The sequence below is a fragment of the Mytilus californianus genome, unplaced genomic scaffold, assembly GCF_021869535.1.
Source record: "Mytilus californianus isolate M0D057914Y unplaced genomic scaffold, xbMytCali1.0.p SCAF_4, whole genome shotgun sequence".
Lineage (NCBI taxonomy): Eukaryota > Metazoa > Mollusca > Bivalvia > Mytilida > Mytilidae > Mytilus > Mytilus californianus.
Genome location: NW_026262690.1, coordinates 76,585,910 through 76,613,010, shown reverse-complemented (window position 1 = coordinate 76,613,010; position 27,101 = coordinate 76,585,910). Strand labels below are relative to the sequence as shown.

The 27,101-nt window shown below is 32.7% G+C and overlaps 1 protein-coding gene across 1 annotated transcript in view; it reads right to left on the bottom strand.

Moving 5' to 3' along the window:
• Nucleotides 1-27,101, bottom strand: part of LOC127698724 (ATP-binding cassette sub-family C member 4-like) — a 170,000-nt gene that overhangs the window by 11,004 nt on the left and 131,895 nt on the right. Inside the window, exons 9-22 of the mRNA XM_052202348.1 lie at nucleotides 19,543-19,656; nucleotides 18,423-18,512; nucleotides 17,613-17,804; nucleotides 17,025-17,206; nucleotides 16,526-16,622; nucleotides 13,102-13,302; nucleotides 11,177-11,352; nucleotides 10,225-10,499; nucleotides 8,654-8,733; nucleotides 7,334-7,484; nucleotides 6,612-6,842; nucleotides 5,976-6,076; nucleotides 4,204-4,401; nucleotides 3,483-3,638 (exon numbers count right to left, since the gene is read on the bottom strand). Coding sequence (XP_052058308.1) covers nucleotides 3,483-3,638; nucleotides 4,204-4,401; nucleotides 5,976-6,076; nucleotides 6,612-6,842; nucleotides 7,334-7,484; nucleotides 8,654-8,733; nucleotides 10,225-10,499; nucleotides 11,177-11,352; nucleotides 13,102-13,302; nucleotides 16,526-16,622; nucleotides 17,025-17,206; nucleotides 17,613-17,804; nucleotides 18,423-18,512; nucleotides 19,543-19,656 — 2,244 coding nt within the window. The remainder of the gene's footprint in view (nucleotides 1-3,482; nucleotides 3,639-4,203; nucleotides 4,402-5,975; nucleotides 6,077-6,611; nucleotides 6,843-7,333; nucleotides 7,485-8,653; nucleotides 8,734-10,224; nucleotides 10,500-11,176; nucleotides 11,353-13,101; nucleotides 13,303-16,525; nucleotides 16,623-17,024; nucleotides 17,207-17,612; nucleotides 17,805-18,422; nucleotides 18,513-19,542; nucleotides 19,657-27,101) is intronic.

Sequence of the window (27,101 nt, the reverse complement as noted above, 5' to 3'; positions counted from 1 at the left end):
TCAGAAATAACTAACTTAAAATGGAAAATTTTAAAAGAAAAAAAAAAGGAAAAAAAGAAAAATAAAATGCTCCGCAGGGCGCAGCTTGATACGACCGCAGAGGTCGAACCCTGAACAGTTGGGGGAAGTATGGACACAACATTCAAGCTTGATACAGCTTTGGATTTGGATTGTGATTAAATATTTGACACAGCATAGGTTTCTAACACAGATTGAATGTGGTCTAAGAACTTAAAAATTTTAAATTGGACATTCACCTATTATGGTCCAATATCCAAAATCTAAATACATGGTTAGATTCAGCATATCAAAGAACCCCAAGAATTCAATTTTTGATGAAATCAAACAAAGTTTAATTTCGGACCCTTTTGACCTCAATGTGGACAAAGTTGATAACGGGGCCCAAAAATCAAAAATCTAAATACATGGTTAGATTCAGCATATCAAAGAACCCCATATATTCAATTTTTGTTGAAATCAAACAAAGTTTAATTTTGGACCCCGATTTGGACCAACTTGAAAACTGGGCCCATAATCAAAAATCTAAATACATGTTTAGATTCAGCATATCAAAGAACCCTAAGAATTCAATTTTTGTTAAAATCAAACTAAGTTTAATTTTGGACCCTTTGGACCTTAATGTAGACCAATTTGAAAACGGAACCAAAAATTAAGAATCTAAATACACGGTTAGATTCGGCATATCAAAGAACCCCAATAATTCAATTTTTGATGAAATCAAACAAAGTTTAATTTTGGACCCTTTTGACCTCAATGTGGACAAAGTTGATAACGGGGCCCAAAAATCAAAAATCTAAATACATGGTTAGATTCAGCATATCAAAGAACCCCATATATTCAATTTTTGTTGAAATCAAACAAAGTTTAATTTTGGACCCCGATTTGGACCAACTTGAAAACTGGGCCCATAATCAAAAATCTAAATACATGTTTAGATTCAGCATATCAAAGAAACCTAAGAATTCAATTTTTGTTAAAATCAAACTAAGTTTAATTTTGGACCCTTTGGACCTTAATGTAGACCAATTTGAAAACGGAACCAAAATTTAAGAATCTAAATACACAGTTAGATTCGGCATATCAAAGAACCCCAATAATTCAATTTTTGATGAAATCAAACAAAGTTTAATTTTGGACCCTTTGGACCTCAATGTGGACCAATTTAAAAAACGGGGCCCAAAATCCAAAAACTAAATACACGGTTATATTCAGCATATTAAAGAACCCCATGAAATCAAGAATAAAACCCCATTGAAATTGGTCAAGAAATAAGCAATTTATAGGAAGTATCTTCTTTTGCACAATCCTGTGCTATTAAATATTTCTTGCTATTGCGCAATACTGTACAATTGACAATTTCTTGCTATTGCGCAATATTGTGCTATTGGATATTTCTTGCTATTGCGCAATACTGTGCAATTGAAGATTTCTTGCTATTGCGCAATACTGTGCAATTGAAGATTTCTTGCTATTGTGCAATACTGTGCAATTGAAAATTTCTTGCTATTGCACAATACTTATTATATAATAATTTACACATCCTGTTTGGTGTGTATCTCCTACCATATCATTATTATTTGATTTTAAATATAAATCAGAAATAACCAACTTAAAATGGAAAATTTTATAAGAAACAAAAAAGGAAAAAAAGAAAAAAAAGGAAAAAAAAATAAATCCCCCCCCCAAATTTTTTGAACCCCCATTATGATTCATCACCCCCAAACTCAATCCCAGCCTTCCCTTTGTGGTATGGTACCTTGCAGTACAATTTCAGAGAGATCCATACACTTGAACACAAGTTATTGTCTGGAAACTAGAAAAAAATGTGTTTTTTGGCCCCTTTTTGGCCCCAAATTCCTAAACGTTTAGGGCAATTACCCCCGAACTCAAACCCAGCTTTCCCTTTGTGATATGGAACCTTGTAGTACAATTTCAGAAAGATCCATACACTTACACACAAGTTATTGTCATGAAACTAGAAAAATGCTTGTTTTTTGCCCCTTTTTTGGCCCCTAATTCCTAAAATTTGGAGGCAATTACCCCCAAAATCAATCCCAGCATTCCTTTAGTGATATGGAACCTTGTGGTACAATGTCAGAGAGATCCATACACTAACACACAAGTTATGTCTGGAAGTTACAAAAATGCTTATTTTTGGCCCCTTTTTGGCCCCTAATTCCTTTACTGTTATTACCATAACCCCCAAAATCAATCCCAACCTTCCTTTTGTGGTATTGAACCTTGTTGTAAAATTTCATAAAGATCCATTCCCTTAAACTAAAGTTAGAGTGCGAAAACCAATGTGTCTTCGGACGACGACGACGACGCCGGACGACGACGACGCCAACGTCATACCAATATACGACCACAAAAATTTTTTTGCGGTCGTATAAAAAGGAAAAAAAAAATCCCCCCCCCCCAAATTTTTTGAACCCCCTTATGATTCATCCCCCCAAACTCAATCCCAGCCTTCCCTTTGTGGTATGGTACCTTGCAGTACAATTTCAGAGAGATCCATACACTTGAACACAAGTTATTGTCTGGAAACCAGAAAAATGCTTATTTTTGGCACCTTTTTGGCCCCCAATTCCTACACGTTTCGGGCAATTACCCCCAAACTCAATTCCAGCTTTCCCTTTGTGATATGGAACCTTGTAGTACAATTTCAGAAATATCCAAACACTTACACACAAGTTATTGTCATGAAACTAGAAAAATGCTTGTTTTTTGCCCCTTTTTTGGCCCCTAATTCCCAAAATTTTGAGGCAATTACCCCCAAAATCAATTCCAGCCTTCCCTTTGTGATATGGAACCTTGTGGTACAATGTCAGAGAGATCCATACACTTACACACAAGTTATTGTCTGGAAGTTACAAAAATGCTTATTTTTGGCCCCTAATTCCTTAACTGTTGGTTCCATAACCCCCAAAATCAATCCCAACCTTCCTTTTGTGGTATTGAACCTTATGGTAAAATTTCATAGAGATCCATTCACTTAAACTAAAGTTATAGTGCGAAAACTAATGTGTCTTCGGACGACGACGACGCCAACGTCATACCAATATACGACCGCAAAAATTTTGCAGTCGTATAAAAACCAACTTGATCTGTAACATGTCATGATAAAACTATATACTAATTATTAAATCAATATCTTCAAGCATGACAAAAAAAAGTGCCGAAAACTGATTATTTGAGTGAAGTCCAAGAACCATAACTCTGCAAAAAATCATCAGACCGGAACATAATTCGAACTTGATTTGTAACTTGTCATGTTAAAACTATATACTAAATTTCAAATCAATATCTCCAAGCATGAAGAAAAAAAGTGTGGAAAACTGATTTGCTGGACTGACGGACAGACAGACAGACAGACAGACAGACAGACAGACAGACGGAGTGCAAACCTAAAGTTCCCTTCAACTTCGTCGGTAGGGGACTAATTAAACACACAAACATACCTGTGGTATAATAGAGATCTTGTTCCTGAGCTCATGTAGACCTATGTCGACAATATTAACATCATCTATCATCACTTTTCCTTCTGGTTCTATCATTCTAAATAACATAGCAATTAATGAACTCTTACCAGCACCAGTTCTACCCACAATTCCAATCTGCAATCATATTACATCAATTTATAATCACATCAATTTTCATGGCTTGCATTTATGATCATATATCTGGGATTATAAGGAAAGGGGGGGAGGGAGTTATTCATAGTTCTGCCATAGTCTGAAATAGCCAAAAACACTGCATACTTCTCCCATTAATTTTTATGTTTTCTTTACTAGTCTTTTTTTATTTATTTTTTTCAAAACTGAGTCTGTGAACAAAAAAAACTTTTATAAAACAATCACAAATATAACACTAAAACATTTTTCATTATTTTTTCACAAAAGTTTATCACATTTAAATCTTTTAAACTTTTATAAACAACCTCCAATTTTCCATGGCAGATAGAACTTTTAAAATAATATATGACATGAGAACTATAAATTCTGAAATTATTGAGAATTTTCTATTGATCCAAAATGATTACCGTATTAATCATAATATACATTTTATTCCTTTACTGATATTTTCAGGTTTGAATCAATTTATTATTGCCTTTTTCAAAACAAAAAATCCTCACAAACAAATATTCCTTTTAATTTTTAATTTTACAAATATTGCACCTACCTTTTCTTTGCTATCTATACAAAACTTTAAGTACTTTAAGACCATTGGACCTGTATCAGAATATCTCAAGCAGACCTTTTCACCAGTTATCTTTCCATGGACTGGCCAGTCTGGTGGGGGTTTGTGGTCCTTGTCTGAAGTTAGTTCAGCTTCACTGGGCAATTTGGAATACTGCATCACTCTCTCAACTGATATCATCTGCAAACAAAAGAAATATAACATCAAAAATGAGAGTATATATATATTTTTTATTTCTTCAAAATTTCCATAATTTTTCATTTCATTTTTTTAAGACTTAATTTGTAAATTTGGATATTTTATGAAATACCAGACATTCATACCCTGTGTACAGCATATAATAAAATGCTCCGCTGGGGCGCAGCTTGATACGACCGCAGAGGTCGAACCTTGAACAGTTGGGGAAAGTATGGACACAACATTCAAGCTTGATACAGCACTGAATTTGGATTGTAATTAAATATTTGACACAGCATAGGTTTCTCACACAGAATGAAAGTGGTCTAAGAACTTAAAAATTTGTAATTTACCTATTCAAACCATATCATTATTATTTGCTTTTATATATAATTCAGAAATAACCAATTTAAAATAGAAAATTTTAAAGAAAAAAGAAGGAAAAAAAATCCCCCCCCCAAATTTTTTGAACCCCCTTATGATTCATCACCCCCAAACTCAATCCCAGCTTTCCCTTTGTGGTATGGTACCTTGCAGTACAATTTCAGAGAGATCCATACACTTGAACACAAGTTATTGTCTGGAAACTAGAAAAATGCTTATTTTTGGCCCCTTTCTGGCCCCTTATTCCTAAACTTTTTGGGCAATTACCCCCAAACTCAATGCCAGCTTTTCCTTTGTGATATGGAACCTTGTAGTACAATTTCCTAAAGATCCATTCACTTACACACAAGTTATTGTTATGAAACTAGAAAAATGCTTGTTTTTTTCCCCTTTTTGGACCCTTATTCCTAAAATTTGGAGGCAATTACCCCCAAAATCAATCCCAGTATTCCCTTTGTGATATGGAACCTTGTGATACAATGTCAGAGAGATCCATACACTCACACACAAGTTATTGTCATGAAACTAGAAAAATGCTTGTTTTTCGCCCCTTTTTGGCCCCTAATTCCTAAAATTTGGAGGCAATTACCCCCAAAATCAATCCCAGCATTCCCTTTGTGATATGGAACCTTGTGGTACAATGTCAGAGAGATCCATACACTTACACACAAGTTATGTCTGGAAGTTACAAAAAATGCTTATTTTTGGCCCCTTATTCCATAACCCCCAAAATCAATCCCCACCTTCCTTTTGTGGTATTGAACCTTATGGTAAAATTTCTTGAGATCCATTCACTTAAACTAAAGTTAGAGTGCGAAAACTAATGTGTCTTCGGACGACGACGACGACGCCAACGTCATACCAATATACGACCACAAAAATTTTTTTGCGGTCGTATAAAAAGGTCATTATCAATAAATGGCATATTCAAAGCAAATTTTCTGGTTTTGTGATTATTCATGAAACATCAAGAATGAGAGATCAACATTTTTGAGACAAGAATATTTTGACTAAATTGTTTTAAGTATAAACCTTAATACTAAATAGAATTGAGAATGGAAACACGTAATGTGTTCAAGAGACAACAACCTGACCAAAGAGCAGAAAACACCAATGGGTCTTCAACGCAGCGAGAAAATCCTGCACCCGGAGGTGGCTTCAGCCGGCCCGTAAATAACTATAGAACTACAAACCTGATTTTCTACTTCAGCACTTTGTCTGACTGCCCACTGGAACATTCCCATCAATGTCATAGCATAAGTTAGAGTAAGTCCTACCCTTCCTGCATCCAGAGCTGAAAAAAATTTGTATTGAGAAAATTTTCCAGTAATGCAACATCATTTCTGATTTTTTTAATTCTTGTAGGATTGATTGATTATTGTTTTCTTAATTTCAAGTGGCAAATATTTTATGCATATATATTAAGGACAGTATCTTTCTTGAAGCAAACAAAAATAAACTATATTTAGATTGTATGAAAACTGGATCAGAGACCAATTTTTAATCTCAAATTGGGTTTGACTGGTTTATATATGAAATTCACTTTTCATCTGGATGCTGAAGGCATGATATTATACTACTTGATATCAAAACTTTTGATAAGCAGCTGCGATTTACTGTAAGACACAAGATTATACTTATGAGTCCTAACAAATAAGTAAAGACATGTTCCCATTGAAAGATGATCACATTTTTCGACTGGAAGTAAATCACTAGGATTCTCATTTTTCTGACATCCTTTGAGGCAGTCTGAAAGCTACAAACACTTTTCATCTCTCTATTTTATTTCATACTAACATATTATAAAACTTTAAGAATATTTAACTTACAATCAGCTAAAACAACACATAAGAATGCCACTATTGTAACAAATACAGCACACATCCAATCAAGTCGTACTGCTAACCATCTACTGGTAGCCAGAAACAGGAACCAGGCTTCTGTGTGCAGGTTCTGGTGGTTGTCAAATTCCTCCTGAAACTTATCTTGTACTCCAAAGGCTCTAATTGTATGTAATCCTTGTAAGGAAGCACTTAGATGGGAAAATACTGGGCTTCTTGCTAGAAAATATAATTTTCAACGTACTATTATACTCTTTTTACAATTATAAAGTCTCCTGAAGTATATTATAAGGAGGTTATTATATGCAAATTGTCAAGAGGAATAATAATATCTATAGTTTAGGGGCAATGGTTAAGACTTTTTTTCTTTTTTTAAAGCAAGACATTCAGGTTTAATGTTCATGTTTATTTGATTATTTTTTTCATAATTAACGACACATTCTAGCTTTACTTACAAAATGAGTTTTCAACAAATTTAAAATGGGAAAAGAAAGGTTGTCAGAAGGCACTTCAATTGTAATACTTGATGATCAGTGTTTATTTCTTTATAAGATCCAAATTTAAAGATATAAAGATCAATTAAAATCTTATGCATCATGGAATAAAATACAAGATTCTTTGAAACCCCTATTTTCTCTAAATTAATATTATTTTTGGTAACTCCCTGATTAATTGCATAATCATTCATAAACAATCTACCAATCACTTACTTGTTCCCTCTAATCTTTTAATGTGTCGAGATGTCATAATATAATATCTTCTCACAACGACAAACAGTATTCCTATTGGTATGAGTGGTATAAATACCCATGGAAGCACTATTCCAACAACAACTACTATACCAACAATTAGGAGAAAACACTACAAAAAATATATCAATATATACAGAGTAAGCACAAATGGAGTTGTGATATACAAACACTACCATATTATTTGTTCACTGTAGAAACATTAATTTTTATGGTTGTGTCTCTAAATTTGATTTTTCATGGTTTCCAGCATGGGAAAAGTAATATTCTATGTAGGTTAAAATTTTGTGGATATACATATGCAAAAAGAAGGCAAAATGATCAAATATGGATTGTGGATTTGTTGTTCAATATACATGTCCAGTACAAGGAAATTTGTATCATACGTATTTTACTACCACTGAATAGGCTATTTCTATAATCATGTCTTTCACCGGAAAAGACGTCATTTACCAGATAAAAGGCGCGCCTGTATCCCTGCACTATTAAAGTTTCTAGCACTTTCAAAATCGTCATTCTGTGCGCCTGTATCCCTGCACTATTAAAGTTTCTAGCACTTTCAGAATCGTCATTCTGCAGGGTAGTCTAGAAATAATTTCTGTTCCGTAATCTTAATTCCCGTATGACTGAAGGGAGGGTGACCAATTTATTAGATTTTAATTTTCCCAAATATTTTGTGCAGTCTAAGATCAAACTTTTTCACCCGTTCCCTCAACATGTGTTGGAAGTGACGATGCCTACAATTTGGTCACATGACAGATTCAACTAACTACCATATCCCGGAACTGGCGTATTGGTACTGCTGCTGGTGGACTGCTAGTGCCCAAAGGAAATATAGCCAGTGATTCCATGCTGGCAAGATTTTTTAAAATGATACATGTTAACTGTAAGTTTCCAGTTCATGAATCATGAAATTGTACTAAACCAAGGCTGCAACTCCCTCAGGCAAGGCTGCTTGGAAATCAGTATCATACAGCCTTATGTTCCATAACTAAGGTTGTATATATTCCTCAGACAAAACTGACCTTAGGCTTTGGCTGTCCTGTTAAGGCTGTTTTGGTTCTATGCTCTGCACACATTTATATTTTTTGACTTCAAGACTTCAAGTCTCAAGCATACATGATAAAGGTTTTTTTAAGGAATATGTGTTGTGCCCATGATGTTTTGTCAAAGGTTGACAGATCTATGGATAGAATGACTTTCATAAGCATCTAAATATTAGGAAGGAAAAAAATCATCCTTTGTACTGACAAGATATCTATGAGATTAATTATCACTTGCCTGTATAAAGTCAAACAGTGTAATGGGAAGAAGGTCGTCCATGTGCCCTGTATCTTTAGAAAATCTATTTAATATTCGACCTACAAAAAATGTGTTTTATTTACTTTACACAGAAACAGTTTGACATGAAAATAAAATAAATTGCTTCACTGAGCGCAGCTGGATATGACCGCAGAGGTCAACCCTGAACAGTTGGGGCAAAAATGGACACAATATTCGCGCTTGATACAGGTCTGAATTTGGATTGTAATTCAATATTTGACACATAATAGGTTTCTGACACAGAATAACTGTAGAATAGGTTATATGATTTGAATTTATATTCAATTTTTTGCTTTTGTGCAATACACTTTGCTGTTGCAAATTGACCCTCCCCCCCTTCTTTTTCAAAAAAAATCCCCCCCCCCCCCTTTAAAAAAAAAAAAAAAAAAAATATTTTAAGAAATTTTCTTTTTGATTTCTGAAATCTTGAGGAGAAAAAAATTGTCCCCAACCCCCACCACCAATTTTTTTTTAACCTCCCCCCCCCCTTTCCAAAAAAAAATTATTTCCCTCAAGATATGGTCATAATCTCAATTCAAATTTCCAATGGAGTTTGCAACCATAATAACCCATTTAAATACATCATATAAGTCTTAAAATAGAAAATGACATACATAATCATGGCTAAAATTAATATACCTTAATCAGCATTTTTAAAATTATCAAAATAGTAACTTCTAAAAATAAATTGACAGCTAATCACCTCAAGACAATACAACATTTCTTTATACATGATTTAAAAGCAGTGTAAGGGAGGTAATTCAAACACAACATTGTACTTAAGTAATTGTCCATTAACCAGGACACCCTTGTTTTTTCTCACTTTTTTGCCCCTTATTCCTAAACGGTTTGAGCCATAACCCCCCAAAGCCAATCATAACCATCCCTTTGTGGTATGGAAACTTGTGGTATAGTTTCAGAGAGATCCATACACCATTCCACAAATTATTGTCTGGAAACTAGAAAAATGCTTATTTGGGCCCCTTTTTGGCCCCTATTTCCTAAACTGTTGGGACCATAACACCCAAAATCAATCCCAACCTTCCTTTTGTAGTTATAAACCCTGTGTTTAAATTTCATAGATTTCTATTTACTGATACTAAAGTTATTGTCCGGAAACCAGATGTCTTCGGACGACGACGACATGATACCAATATACGACCGCAAAATTTTTTGCAGTCATATAAAAATCTGAATTTTATAATCAATTCGAAAAAAATTTTTTGGTAGCAATCTTGTTATCAAGGTAGGCATAATGGCAGTCTTCTGTTTGTTTTTTTCATTGAAAAATAAATAAGCAAAGTAATTTACAAGATATAATCTATTTTGCAAGGATCCTTAGCTCTATTACATGTATTTTCAAATATCTTATAAACTTTTAATATGTTTTTTAATTGCAATGGTTTTCTATTCTGATAATGATTATTTTTCATGCTCATTTATGAATCAAAATTATGAAAACAAGAGTTGGTTTGGATAAGTGTTATTGTATATAACTGGCACCTTGCGAATAAATTCAAAGTACATACCAACTGGATTTGTGTCAAAGAAGCTGATTGGAGAACGAAGTAGACTGTTGAACATCTTGTTGTGCATGTTCATAGAAGAATCTACAGCTACTTTGAAGAACATAAGAGCTCTAAGAAGACCAAACAGGAACACAGCTGCTATGATACCAGTAAAGATGTATACATTTTGATGTGTGTCCACAAAAGGGATAGTTACATTTGTAACATTATATCCCTGAAATCGTAATTCACTGTCCAGTGAAATGGCAGCATGCTTATTTTCTTCTTTATTTGACCTATAAAATAGAATTCATGAATTACGTGATGTTCTTAAGCAATGGAGACAAATTTACATCCATAATACTGTTTTAGTATCAGCTTTTTTTGTTGTTGAAAACAAGTACACATAGATTAAGCAGGTAATACACTTCATTTAAAAATTTTAAAAGAACTTCTGTTTCAGATTTTAGGTATTCTATTCTTGTTTGTGGATTATACTTCTTACTTACATGTACCCCTTCCACTGGAAAAAAAAACACTCATTAAAAACTGACTTAAAGATGCATTTCACACACTAAAATTGATAAATTGTTTTTCCAACTATTCATTCAAGAGTGTATTTGACACTTACCATAAAGCTAACCACCAATCACTCATCACATACAGTCTTTGGGTTAATGACACTTACCATAAAGCTAACCACCAATCACTCATCACATACAGTCCTTGGGTTATTGACACTTACCATAAAGCTAACCACCAATCACTCATCACATAGAGTCCTTGGGTTATTGACACTTACCATAAAGCTAACCACCAATAACTCATCACATAGAGTCCTTGGGTTATTGACACTTACCATAAAGCTAACCACCAATCACTCATCACATACAGTCCTTGGGTTATTGACACTTACCATAAAGCTAACCACCAATCACTCATCACATACAGTCCTTGGGTTATTGACACTTACCATAAAGCTAACCACCAATCACTCATAACATACAGTCCTTGGGTTAATAAGTTCAGTAACAGCAAAATAATAAACTTAAAGGGACCACAACCATTTCTGAGCCATTCATAATAAACTCTCCATCCTACAGTGCCTTCCTGTCTCTCTTCTTCTTCTGGTAGTTGTACTGGGTCAGGCTGCAAAGTAAAATAATGTAAAATTTACTGGATTTGGCTGCACAGTAAAATAATGTAAAATGTACTGGATCTTGCTGTAATTTAAAAGAATGTAAAATGTACTGGATCCTGATGTAATGTAAAGGACGTAAAATGTACTGGATGCGGCTGTAATGTAAAAGAAAGTAAAATGTACTGGATCTGATGACAAAAGTAAATGAAGGTAAAATAAACTGTCATGCTTAAATATAATGAATGTACAAAGTACTTGATCTGGCTATAATGTAAAAGAATGAAAAATGTACTGGACTGGCTATTATATAAAAGAATGAAAAATGTACTGGACTGGCTATTATATAAAAGAATGTAAGATGTACTGGACTGGCTATTATATAAAAGAATGAAAAATGTACTGGACTGGCTATTATATAAAAGAATGTAAAATGTACTGGACTGGCTATTATGTAAAAGAATGAAAAATGTACTGGACTGGCTATTATATAAAAGAATGAAAAATGTACTGGACTGGCTATTATATAAAAGAATGTAAAATGTACTGGATCTGGTTGTAATATAACATGATGTATAAGCACTGGGTGTGTCTGTTATGTAATGGAATCCAGACAGCATCTAGTCATATTCATGGGGATTTCCATAATGAGAGGTTTTATAAGTCCCCTTGTGCTTAAATCCTTCATTGAGATTTTGAAAAGTTGGCAGTTAAATGCAACTATAATATAACAAGATATAGTATTACTTGATTTTCTTGTACTGAAAGAATCTAGCTGTAATGTTACAGAATATTAATGTTACAGACTCTTAAAATCAAATAACTATGAGAGTAATAATACAGAGAACTTTTTGTTCCATATTATTTCAAGAAGAGCCTACTATAAAGGTGATTCTAATATGATGTTATCTTTTCACTTGGTGGTATGTTTCTTGTAAGTACAAAATAAAGCATAACAAATTATAATATTGACATCATTATACCTTTTGCGAACAAAAACGTCATTAGTTTGTTAATGGCATCGTCTAATGTAACGAAAATTCTAATGATTTTTTTTTTTTTTCATTTTCTTTTTTGAATTGAACTAATTTATGGCACTGTGATATCAAAGGAGAAGGTCAGGTAAGGGCTAATTTTGGCTTAAATTTGAAGTACATCTGATGAAAGATTTTTTACACTTTAAAAACTTAAGTGTCTACTTCAGTCGATTCAATTAGTTTTTTGTAAAAGATTTGAACTGATTTGATAATTAAAGACGCTCAAATTCAAGCTTAAATATGAAAAATCTATCAAGTATGCCATAAAACGTGACTTTTCAGATGGTTTTTGTCTAAAATGAAAGTAGCCGCATTTGTGTTCAGAGTCAACCTTTATATATGTTATGTAATATCACCAAGTACAACATATATTTAAATATTAAGACTGAACACAAGTGAGGCCACTTCCATTTAAGACAAAAACCGTCTAAAAATAGCACAAATGTTAAAATTGTGAAGATTTCAGTAATTTTGCAGGAATTAATGATGCTAGCACCGGGGTATCTGATGCATGTGCATTGTATTGTCAAAAACAGCCAATATTTATGTAGCAAAAGTATTCTACTTTCCAATAAATAGCTAAAAGTTTACATTTTAACAAATTTGTAAAAATGCTATATTTTGGGGCCAAAAAGGGGTCTTACCAGACCTACTCCTTTTACTACTTCACTCAAAGAGAAAAACTAATTTTTAATTAATAAAACTAGTTTAAATCTGATTTACCTCAAATTCAGTTCCTATGGATGTCAAAGACATCATCGATCCTATATTTGCCAATTTGGCATTTTCTAAATGATAGCTGACTTCCTGGTGATGATCTTCTTCCTTTACTTCTTCGTCCTCTTTGTCTCGCTTCAGCAGAGAGGAGAAATCTATTCCCGATGTTGACATTTCATCAAATGTTCCTTGCCCTAAACATTTACCCTGAAAAAATTGAAATGTAATAATAAATTTGTGTAAACTTCTGGTATCAATACATAGAAGATCAAGAAATGTGAAAAATGAAACAAATACCTGAGTTGCAGAGGAATGTTACCACTTCACTATTTTTTAAAATGCATGCTTTGAATTTCAGCTTAATACCTTCAAAACCAACGATTTTCTATTTGTGAAATTTATTGTCCATCTATATTGCAATTGGAATCAAATGTTATCACATTTCTGTCAATACCAGAGAGAAAACCCTATGAATAAACTGATACATATATAAATATACATAAAGCATGCAATAATAAACTGATATTGGAATGTATAAAGATACCATTTTTTATAGTACCAAACCATATATGTTAATCCCGACTATTATCAATGCAATATCCAGGTTAGATAAAGGAGTCCAATGTATATGGAAGCGTGATTGCAAGATTTGCCTGTTGGCAAGAAGAATTGTTGCAAGGAGAAAAGAAATGGCTCTTCTTGTGAAAGTTAAAGAGGCTAATGATGATTTAAATGTTACAGTGAAAATAACACTTATACATGCATCCATCTCTTTTCTGGATTTACCTTCACCTGGAATGCTGAAAACCCCAAAATATAAAAGCAAAAGATTCATAAGACTGAAAATATGAAGATCAATATGACAATAAAGAGCTGCGCCATGAGCGCATGATACACCCGTTGCTTTTCAAAGAAAAAAGTTCCATTTCTCCTCAATGTCATATCAGAAATTTATAATAAATTGCTTCGCCGAGCGCAGCTGGATACGACAGCTGAGGTCCAACCCTGAACAGTTGGGGCAAAAATGGACACAATATTCGCGCTTGATACAGGTCTGAATTTGGATTGTAATTCAATATTTGACACATAATAGGTTTCTGATACAGAATAACTGTAGTCAAAGAACTTAGAATTGGTTATATGATTTGAATTTATATTCAAATTTTTTGCTTTTGTGAAATACACTATGCTGTTGCGAATTGACCCCCCCTAAAAAAAAAAAAAAATGTTTAACCCCCTTTTTTTTTGCTTTTGTGCAATACACTATGCTGTTGCGAATTGACACACCCCCCCCCCCCCCCCCCCCCCCCCTTTTCCAAAAAAAAAAAAATAAAATTTTTTTACCCCCCTTTTTTTTGCAAAAAAAACCCAATATTTGAAGAATTTTTCCAAAATCTGAAATGAGAAAAAATAGTCCCCCCCTCACAATTTCTTTTTTTACCCCCCCCCCCCCCCCCCAATTTTTTTCCAAAAAAAAAAATTCTTTCCCTCAAGATATGGTCATAATCTCAATTCAAATTTCCAATGGAGTTTGTAACCATAATTACCCATTTAAATACATCATAAAAGTCTTAAAATAGAAAATGACATATATAATCATGGCTAAAATTAATATCTTTAATCAGCATTTTCAAATAGTAACTTCTAAAAATAAATTGACAGCTAATCACCTCAAGACAATACAACATTTCTTTATACATAATTTAAAAGCAGTGTAAGGGAGGTAATCCAAACATAACATTGTACTTAAAAGTGATTGTCCATTACCAGGAAACCCTTGTTTTTCCCCCTTTTTTGCCACTAATTCCTAAACAGTTTGAGCCATAACCCCCCCAAAGCCAATCCTAACCATCCCTTTGTGGTATGGAAACTTATGGTATAATACCTTATAATAACTTATGGATCCATACACCATTCCACCAGTTATTGTCTGGAAACTAGAAAAATGCTTATTTGGGCCCCTTTTTGGCCCCTTATTCCTAAACTGTTAGGATTATAACCCCCAAAATCAATCACAACCTTCCATTTGTGGTTATTAACCTTGTGTTTAAATTTCATAGATTTCTATTCACATTTACTAAAGTTATTGTCCGGAAACCAAATGTCTTCACACGACGCTGACAATGTGATACCAATATACAACCCCAAATTTTTTGCGGTCGCATAAAAAACTAAAGGTAGGTTATTTTAATGGATTTAACCCAGTCACAAAAGTTTCATGAAAACAGCTCAAAGAACTTTTGAGTTATGTCAGAAAACTGGAAAATCCCCCTTTTTTAATGAATAAAACCCCATAAGTCAGAAATGTAAAATGTAAAATTTATAAAAATCAAAAGTGAGCTCATGTCAATAGATATAAACAATTCACCAAAGTTTCATGCAAATTGGTTAAAGCATTTTTGAATTATTGTCTGACATGTTGACAACCGATGGACAACGGTATACCATAATACGTCCCGTAAACGGGCGTATAAAAAGGGACCTAAAAAGAATAACCAAAATTCATCAAAGGTTAACTTTACCCGAGGGAGTTGGAACCTTGAATATATCATTATTTATCAATGGAGGATTTAAGACAAATAAATGTGGATTGTGTCCACATGTGGACACAGATGATGCCCCCACTTGCATATCATATAGTTATAAAGGGACATAACTAAAGAACGGTAAAAGTGACGCTACCCAAATTTGAACTTGATCTGAGTTTTGTGGTAAAAAGCATTGTGTGTAAGTCTCAACATTTGGTTGAGGCTAACTTAAGAAGAGAACAGAAACTAAAAATTCAGCAATTTTTCTATTTGTAAACACGCATAACTCTAGAACGGTTGTGTATAAGTTTTATAACATTTGGTTGAGACAAACTAAAGTTAGAGAACAGAAACGAAAAATTCAGCAATTTTTATGTTTATAAAGGGATATAACTCAAGAATGGTAAAAGTGACACCACCAAATTTCGTACTTAATCTGTATAATGTAGTAATAAGCATTGTGTATAAGTTTCATAACATTTGGTTGAGGCAAACTAAAGTTAGAGAACGGAAACAAAAAAAATGTACATTATCTTAGTTTTGAGGTAATGAATATTGTGTATAGGTTTCATAAGGTTTGGTTGGGGCAACTTTAAGTTACAGAATGGAAACTAAAATTTTTCAATCTTTCGATTTATAAAGGGGCATAACTCAATAATGGTTAAAGTGACACTACCCAAATTCAACTTGATCTGTGTTTTATCAGTGGAAGGCAAAATTAAACATTGCATTGTATAAAGCATTGATTGTAGTTGATTCAATAACAATAAATAACAAGCAAGCCCGCAAAAAATAACCAACAATATATTACAAATGAATATACACAAGATTGGGTGGCATCAGCTGCATTTAAAATCTGTTGTTAAAAATTATATGAATGACCAAAGTAAATTTCCACCAACCTCCTTCAATATCAATATTTCATCTGCTTCTTTTAAAAACTGGAGCTGGTGTGTCACTAAAATCACTGGTTTATTCTTTAGTACTCCAAGAACAACTCTAAAAATATGAAAGAACATTACATTTTTAAAAATCATTCTGATAAAAATTTATCGTTCATCTTATGTCCCCAGTTTAATCTTAGTATAGTAGATAAAGATTCAGTATAGTCATTTTTTTTTTTTTTGTTGCATCCTGAATATACATGAAATATTTGCCACTGGAAATTAGGTAAACAGCAATTAATCAATTAATCAAACATTTGTCCAATATCAATCCAGAGATTAAAAGATAAACAAATTTACAAAAATAAATGTTTTATCTTTTCCTCATGTTCAAGTTTAGATCTAAAAAAAATAACAATAACAAAACTACAACAAATATCTACATCAATTCAAAAGCCATAATGACCCAACCTTGACCTTGTGACTCCTGTTACCAATCATTTCACTTTTTACTTACTTTTCAAACAAATGTCTACTAACAGCTGCATCCACAGCACTTAGAGGATCATCTAACAGATAAACATCTGCATCAATGTAAAGGGCTCTAGCTAAACTGACTCTTGCCCTCTGACCTCCACTTAAACTAACCCCTCTGTCTCCAATAAGAGTAGCATCTCCATTTGGCATCAATTCAATATCCTGCAATTACAAGTGGTGATTGAAAACTCATTTCTCTCATGCTGTTTTAAAACTGACAATTTTGTGATTGTTTTTAAAATATATATTTAAAGTTTTTCATCATTCTTTAATTAAGAGTTGTTTTAACAAACAATCAAAACTATTTCAACACTGGATTCTTTTTTTCATTTTTACATACTACTAGTATACTAATTCTCATTGTCTCTCATGGAAAAAGATTTTATCTGATTCAAAAATATGATTTTTTAATGAGGCCAATACAAAGATTTTTTAACCAAAGATAACTATATTTAGCAAGGCCATACATAATGGTTAATATTTTATTTCTTGATTACAAAAAGCTTTTTGGCCTTGTTCCAAGCAAAGAACATCAGAACTCATAACTTGTGTACTTTTACAAACTCACCTTATTTAATGCACAAGCCTTCAGTATCCTGTTATATTTGGACTGTTCATATTTATTGCCAAACACAATGTTTTGTCGTACACTTGCAGAGAAAACCCATGGTTGCTGTGCCACATAAGATATTCTGCCATGTACTTTGACATCACCATTTACTAATGGGATTTCTCCAAGAACACTCATCAATAAGGAAGACTGAAATGTAGAAATTACAGAAAACAAATGGTATGTTAGAAATCAACTGTTAAATGTCAAAATTACATTAAAAATTGTTTCATGGTGTAAATGATTCTAAATTATATGAAAAATTATTTTAAAGCTGAAGATAAAAAAAGCAATTTGACCATTCTAATTTTCATTTAACGTGAATCAGTTTCATTGTATTGTTATTTTTGTGATATTGAGATATGCTGCAGATCAAGACAAGTCTTAGAAAAATCATAAAATAAAACCTAGGTTACAGTGCCTATTTCTCAGAAAAATTCAGAATTTTTGTGATTTTATTGATATTTATTGACGCCTTTGAGAATTTCTACATCTTGTATTTTAAATAACATAATAACAAATTTTTTTTTATTTCAAGGTTATGAAAAACGTGGATGAGTGAAAATTGCATGTCAGCAGTATTGTTTCATTTCAAAACTCGATTGAATTTTACATGCCAACATTTTAAAAATTTGCTGACCTGCATTTCTTTGCCTTGTACATTGGACATTATATATTTTGAGTGGAAAGTGAAAAGTTTGTGAAGGCTTAATGTTGCTGTTAAATGGCTAACAAAAAGAAAACTGGCAACACATAATAATAATTTACCTTCCCTGCTCCAACTGGACCAATCACTGCCAACAGTTTGCCTCGCTGAACATTAGCATTAATGTCTTTTAGTGTTGTTTGATCTGATTCCTAAAAAAACAAAATTCTTCATGTAACTTCTTTTAATGAAAGGTTCTTTTACTTTGAAACTCATAATACAACTATCTTGTCATGTTGGGGCCTTTAATAGCTTACTTTACGATATGAGATTTTCACATCGTTAAAGGCCGTACAGTGACCTATAGAAGCTTAAATCCATGTCCTTTGGTCTCTGATGGATAGTTGTCTCATTTGCAATCTTACCACATCTTCTTATTCCATATATTAGTACATGAAGAGAATATGCCTGCAAATTATAGTCAGTCGTATCTTCCAGCGGTGCATCATCAATGATGGCAAAAATGACTTTCTTTTATTTATCAAATTCACAAATTTCAACAATATCTTCTTCTGTATTCTTATGAAGCAGTGTTCAACAAAGGAGAACTTTTGAAAAAGGAAGAGTTCAGTAAAAGGGTTTAACTTTATATAGGTGATGTACTGTTAAAGGTTGTCCCATTCTGTCCGAATTGTTATTTTGGAGATTAAAACAAGTCATATATTCTTAACTCTGGTCTATTGTTGAAGACCATGCACTGACCTCTAGATGTCTATTTTGGTTATATTGTGTTGTTCAGTTGCTGTCTCATTAACATATACCCATATCATTGTTAATTCCTGAGATGTATGAATACTAATCAGTTTAAATATTATATTTCAGTCAAAATTTAAAAGCCAATAGGTGACATAACAAAAACAACTTTCTGACTGCCATTCCCAAGCCAGGGTCCAGTAATCCAGTGGTTTTCATTGGTAGCTGCCTGCCATATTTGTTTTTTCATTTAGCGTTGTAGTATATATTGATTTAAAATCAGTATATTTCCATTTTAAAAGAAGAGGAAAATATGGGGAATTAAGTTCATGACACAAAATGCCCTACACACTTAGCACAGTCATAGAGAGGCCTAAACACTGAGAAAAACTAACACCTCCCTGAAAGTTGAAGTCAAAGGTCTAATGATATGTAACTTTATATTGCACATTGACAAATATTATTTATAATTAAGTAGATGTAACTTACAGGGTCCCATTTTCCTGTGATGTTATTGATGGAGATGTAACAGTCCCCTGGCTCCACAGAATCAGCTCGTTCTAAATGGCTTTCCTTTTTCAACTCGTCCAACAACAAAAATTTCTGTAAAGATAAAAATGTCCATAGAATTCTGTAAAGGACAACTAAAACATTTTAATTAAATTCAATTGTATTCTTGTCCTATGGTATTTGGTTGTTAACTGTTTTAACTAGAAATTACACGAATAATCTCATTCTTTTAATACAGCAAGAGATCTACTTATCAACATGACGGGTTTCAAAATTCAAGCTATCATGCATTTTGTGCTGTTTAATATTCAAATCAGCTCTGATTAATAACAGATTCATACAGTTACTAAATTATCTGTACATAAAATCAAGGACAAGGCATGTTATGTAGTTAATATACAGAGTAATACACTTTCACTATAGATGTATTTACACTTGTATGCAAATTTAACTGACATTACTTAAAAGTCACACAATCTCCCGCAAAATTTTGCTTTACAATATACAAATATGGCCCGTTGAAAAGGTGAATATCCAAAATTGTCAACCTTAAAAGGTTATTTCCATGAGAGTGCAGCTCAAAGTCTAATTACTTTTTAGGGGTTGACAATTTGGATATTCATCGCTTCTAGGGGTCCACAATTGTTTTATTATAACGGAATATCAGTGGAAGGGCCTTTTCAACCATTGAAGACGCACTTGTCTTACTATAGTAGCAAACTGTCAAAACACTTACGCCAGAAAATTATTTTGTACAACTAAAGTAGACTCTTCTTGTAAATTATTGGTGGTCCTGAAAAGGGCCTTTTATGAGGGATATCTTCTGCACTACATGAATTTTCAAGCCTTGTTTCCACATCACTCGATCGCTGCGATATAGCCTTGTTGTGCTAATGCGGCGTAAAGCAACCAACAATCAATCAATCCACATCACTCGAAGGGCTTCTAACCATGATGTTTACATATGTCTGTGACGTCATTTTAATGGGAGATAACTCTTGTACAAATCAAGAAGCTCAATAGGTTATTCACCAGTGAATATAGGGGTTATTCATCACTAGGTGTAAATGTTTTTGTTATGAAAATTGCGACAGGACATGTTTCTCAAGAATATAAACTTGCATTTTAGATTTCTATAGCATTATTTATATGTAGCATTTCCTGAAATAGCAATAATTAATCTCGCATTTGTGTCCATTGTTAAACAATAGCAGTATTAAATGCACACAATAATTTATGAATTTAAAGAATAAATTCAATCAAGTTAGAATAAGACAAACTTATACAACTATGCTAGAAGTCTTTTTTGGACTTATTTTCTTTACCGGTAAAAAAATCACATGCTTTTTGCTATTTTAAACAGTGCCTTAAAAAAATATAACATTACATATTCTATCTTCCCTCAACTTATAGGGCAGCCTTCATAAACATAGATTTTGAATGGTAAAGATCAGTTGTAAACCTATTTCCATACCCATCAGGTCTAATGTAAAACTGATTTGTGCTACAATCAATCCCATCTTTATTTTTTTTTTTTACTGTACAAGAAATTCAAAACAAGTTATACAAAAGTATTACTCTATAATATATTAAAGTAAATTTTCAATAAGATGCTGACAAGCTTGTATGTGTTCCAAACAATATATTCTCTAATTTTCATGCTATTTTCATGATTTTCACATTTCTCGATTGGTGTGAGAAAAATATTTCTTCTCTCTAGAAAAAACTTTGTTCCCTGCAAATGACTGGTCAAAATTCAATTATGACATCAAATTTTCATGATTTCTTCTGAATTTCCTATTGTGAAGTCATGAAAAAAGGCGACCATGCCTGATGACGTCATGTTTAAAGAACACAACTTTCTGCAAATCTTTGAAAAGGAAGGATAAACTTTGTTTAGATATCGTCTAAAAAAATCATTAGAGAAACAGATTCTACTACTATATAGATCTCTTGTATTACTCCACTCTCAACAGTAACAGTTAAATTTCAAATATTTAAAAAGCTCCACAAGCCTCACGTTTTAAATTTTAAAATTTAACTGCCTAGAGTTGAGAAATATCGTAGCACACTTGATGCAGTGGTGGAAACTTTATTTCCACATCATTTTTGTCCATTTGTGGTCATATACAGAAAACAATAGTTGTGATCAAAAGGGTAGAGCTACATGAGTATCTCGATATCAAATCCATGTTGATGATAGATAAAGTAGGTCACCAGCCTAGTAGTCAGCACTTCTGTGTTGACATGAATTATCATTGATATGGTCATAATTGTAATTCAACTGTTAACAAAACTTTGAATTTTGGGAATACTATTAAAGGCTTTTCTACCTCAGGAATAGATTACCTTAGCTGTATTTGGCAAAACTTTTAGGAATTTTGAGTTCTCAATGCTCTTCAACTTAGTACTTTATTGGCCGTTTTAACTTTTTTTTTTATTCGAGCTTCACTGATGAGTCTTTTGTAAGCGAAATGCCCTTCAGGCATACAAAATTTCAATCCTGGTATCTATGATGAGTTTATTTACTGCTATTCATTCAAAGCTGTAGTATTTAAGACCAAATAAATGATAAAATTGGTACTGGTAAAGGAGTGGTTCTCATCATCTCATATTTGGGACACTAGTATATTTGCCCTCAATATTATTTTTAAGGTTTTCTTACCCTTTAATATTTAGTAACTATTAATAGTAGCAATTTAGTTTGATGGTTATTGAGTTTTCAAGACAGTTCTTAAAAGGGATCATAATTTTGTCATTTTTGGAATGTTTAGTAGCTAATGATGATGCAGTCATATGCTTTTATAAGCAGGAACCCTATAATATAATTTTGAAATCCTACCCCCCAAAGGATGCTTGTGACAAAGCTTAGCACTGTGTAGTCAGGAAAGAACAGTTTGTTTAAAAACCTTTAATCAATTTTATGTTGAACAAGCATTCTGTGAGTATTGCATGGCAATACATAGTCCCCTACCAGTTAAAAATTCATTGTATTGGAACAAAATTCTAACTTACTTGGTCTATAACTTGTCATGGTGTGAACTATATAACAAATATCAAGTCAATATCTTCAAGCATGATAAAAAGTATTGAAAACTGATTATTTAAGTGAATTTTCTAAGTCCAAGGATAATAACTCTGCACAAAACCATCAGACAGGAACAAAATTCAAACTTGATCTGTAACTTGTCATGATAAACCTATATACCAATTATCAAATCAATATCTTCAAGAATGACAAAAAAATAAATGGGGAATGTGTCCATGGGACACAAATGATGCCCCCGCTTGCATATAATGTTATAAAGGGATATAACTCAAGAACTGTAAAAGTGACGCTACCCAAATTTGTACTTGATGTGAGTTTTGTGGTTGAGGCAAACGAAGGTAAGAGAACAGAGGAAACGAAAAATTCAGCAATTTTTCCATTTGTAGAGGGGCATAACTCTAGAACAGCAAAAGTGACGCCACCAAAATTCGAACTTGATCTGTGTTTTGTGGTAATTAGCATTGTGTATAAGTTTCATAACATTTGGTTGAGGCAAACTAAAGTAAGATAATGGAAACGAAAAATTCAGCAATTTTTTCATTTGTAGAGGGGCATAACTCTAGAACGGCAAAAGTGATGCCACCAAAATTCAAACTTGATCTGTGTTTTGTGGTTATTAGCATTGTGTGTAAGTTTCATAACATTTGGTTGAGGTAAACTCAAGTTAAAAGGGGCATAACTCTAGAACGGTAAAAGTGACACCACCAAAATTCAAACTTGATCTGTGTTTTGTGGTAGTAAGCATTGTGTATAAGTATCATAACATTTGGTTGAGGCAAACTTAAGTTAGAGAACAGAAACAAAAAATTTAGCAATTTTTCCATTTGTAAAGGGGCATAACTCTAGAACGGTTAAAGTGATGCCACCAAAATTCAAACTTGATCTGTGTTTTGTGGTAATAAGCATTGTGTATAAGTTTCATAACATTTGGTTGAGGCAAACTAAAGTAAGAGAACGGAAACAAATTTTGGAAAGTACGTACGTATGGACGTACAGACGGACAAGGGTAAAACTTAATGCCCCCGCCTTTCATAATCATAGCAAAACTATTATTATTTTTTTGCAAATTTACTTCCTAAAGACTGTTACTTGTATGAATCAACATAAATAAGAAGCTCCTACCAAACATAAATATGAATTTATTTTTAAAACAAACCTGCAAACGTAGATTAGTTATCCAACCTTCTGCTAAATCATGCCACAAATGAGGAATACATCCCATAATATTTTGCGATACCACAAATAACATAGGAATACAAATATACAAGCGTTCTGCTTCTAGAGAGACACCAGATAACACAGCTGGAACTATGGCACAATAATACATAAAACGAGGACCATACAACCAAACCCCTCTGGTGTACGACCATACTTTTTTGGATTTCCAGACATATCTTCTCTCTAGCCTGGAAACAAGGACATGTATGCTTATCCACTAAAGGAGAAGCTGAATAACATTGTGTGCAAAACTAAACAAAATATACCTACCATAATTCCATCAGTAAGATATTTTCAATTCAATACAGTTTATTCTCCTCTAATTATAGTAGATAGTGTTTTTATGTTCAATTGTTCAATTGTACAATAATTTTATTACAGACATTTTAATCTGTTGAAAGCAAAGTAATGCTTACTTGAAAATAATGTAATAAAAATATCAAATCAAATCCATAGAAATGTCACAACATCATGCATTATCATAGCTAGATGCCATTATTTCATTAGGAAACATCAAAAGAAATACTTTTAAATTATGCATATTCTATTCTAGTGGAAAGTTAGACTTATTAGTAAGCTGAGCTTTACAACATTGTACTACAAAACTGGTAGTGCCTGATAAAAGGATTTTCAGGTAGACACCACAACAGGCTGAGCATCTAAGCAGCTTTACAAAAGTACATGAGCAATGGTTGTACATATTATTAAGCACACTTAAAGCCATCACATGGTTTTCAAAGCCAATAGTCTATTTTCCAATTACAATTACCAATAATACAAGAACAAGCACAAGCACAAGCTCTTATAGGTTCTATGTATAAAAATATGTTTGTAACGTGGCCATCTTTGATATTGTTTCTTCATCAAAATCACAGATCTAGAAGGGGACCACTGAACAATTTTTTAAACGAATACGATGATCCATCTGTTTCCAACAAGAACTTTTCCATTCATTATCCATTACTGACCATGATAGTTGTACAGAATTTCTGTCTTAAAACTGTATAATAAACCTTAGTGGTATTAACGTAATGTCCTTTCCTGCAAACTTTGTGGTCTAATTTGGACAATTAGTTTTGAGAAGAAGGATGAGAAGAACAATGCTGAAGACATATGAAAGGTAAAGCAGTAGCTTACATGACTCCTTAGACCAGATAAGCTACTAACTCTCGCATAGCTATATAAAAAGGGGTCCATTGAAACTGATCATTCTAACTAAAAAAAATCTTAATAAGCATAAAAGGTTAAAATTCATATCATACGCCTACTGTAATTAGTTAACATTATGATAATCATTGGATATGGTGCCGATCATTTATTTTCATTTTGATCACTGTGATTTTAATAACAAGAAATGAAATCACCCATAATCCATCGATTCAGCATAAAGGAAACAATTCTATTGTATAGCCATATTTCTTTCCATCATACTATGCAAACAATGTCTTCTAAAATTTAAGATGAATGTTTTAAAGCAAAGAAGTCATACAGAATATACAATTTTGTTCATGCTACATTTTATCATTGCAGCAGTGGGAAAAGCAACATACTAGTTCCTAATAAATAAGTTCAGTGCTTTTAATGACTTTTGTTTATGGGTACCATACAAGACTTTTAGCCACTACATGAATATGCAACTTGGAAGAATTTTGAACCTGCAACATCTATTCATTTTAAGGCATAAATTAAGGACGAAAAAGCCCATATTCTAATTCAAAAAAGCCTAAAATCAGGGGGATAAAAATCAATCAGGTGGTGCAATAATTTCCTTCATAAATTACTTTTTGTGCAATTTTGGCTCACAGATGATGATAGATATGGACTCAATGAAAACTACTATGGAAAATAATGTTAAAAGTTGATTGGAATCTTTTGATGATCGAGGTTTCAAAAAAATCATGAAAATGAAAAAATGTGACAGATGACAACAGGGACAACTAATAATGGTTCCTATGCGTCAACTACGCATCATAGGTGACATAAAGATCAAGATATCTCACTGCAAGCGAATAATGGATTCTAAAGCTATGTTATTCACAACATCAATAGTGATATATACTGTACTATGAATGGAAATGATAAACAGCTGAATAACAAAATAAATCAAATAAAAATATCTTCAGACATTATTGGGGTAGGGGTCTACAAAAGAAGGAAGGTTCCCTGTTAAAAAAATAAGTCATATAACTTGTGAAATCTCAAAGTGTTAACTAAACTATGAACTAGGGAACAAAACTGTCTTATTTCATATTCACAACAAAACATAAGAACTGACACTCATTGTAATTATTCACACAAAGTTTCATGATTTAAGAAAAAGTTTCAGGTCTTATGACTTCATCCAATTCCATTATTTATCATAAACATTTACAAACAGCATTTACAGCAAAACTCTAAACTGGTCTTATTTCCTTAATAATGGGGTTGTAACCCACAATTTTTTCTTTGGATTATAACTACAGGCTCCAATAGTTTCACTAATTTAGTATTTTTTTAGATCTTGTATTGCTGGTCATAATTGATGCTTACAGTTTTTGTCAATCAATATCAGTTCTCAGGATAGAAGGCAAAACTGGTAAAATTTGTAAAAATAAATGGGGAATGTGTCCATGGGACACAGATGATGCCCCCACTTGTATATCATATAAAGTTATAAAGGGACATAACTTAAAAACTGTAATAGTGACGCTACCCAAATTTGATTGAGGCTAACTTAAGTTAGAGAACAGATACGAAAAATTCAACAATTTTTCAATTTGTAAAGGGGCATATCTCTAGAACAATAAAAGTGACACCCCCAAAATTCACACTTGATCTGTATTTTGTAGTAATAAGCATTGTATATAAGTTTCATAATATTTGGTTGAGTCTAACTTAAGTTAGAGAACGGAAACAAAACATTTAGCAATTTTTCCATTTGTAAAAAGGCATAACTCTAGAACGGTTAAAGAGACACCACCAAAATTCAAACTTGATCTGTATTTTGTGGTAATAAGCATTTTGTATAAGTTTCATAGCATTTGGTAGAGGCAAACTTAAGTTAGAGAATGGAAACAAAAAATTCAGCAATTTTTCCATTTATAAAGGGGCATAACTCTAGAACGATTAAAGTGACTCCACCAAAATTCAAACTTGATCTGTATTTTGTGGTAATCAGCATTGTATATAAGTTTCATAACATTTGGTTGAGGCAATCTAAAGTTAGAGATTGGAAACCAACTTTGGGAAGTACGGAGGGACAAGGGTAAAACTTGATGCCCACTCCGCTATG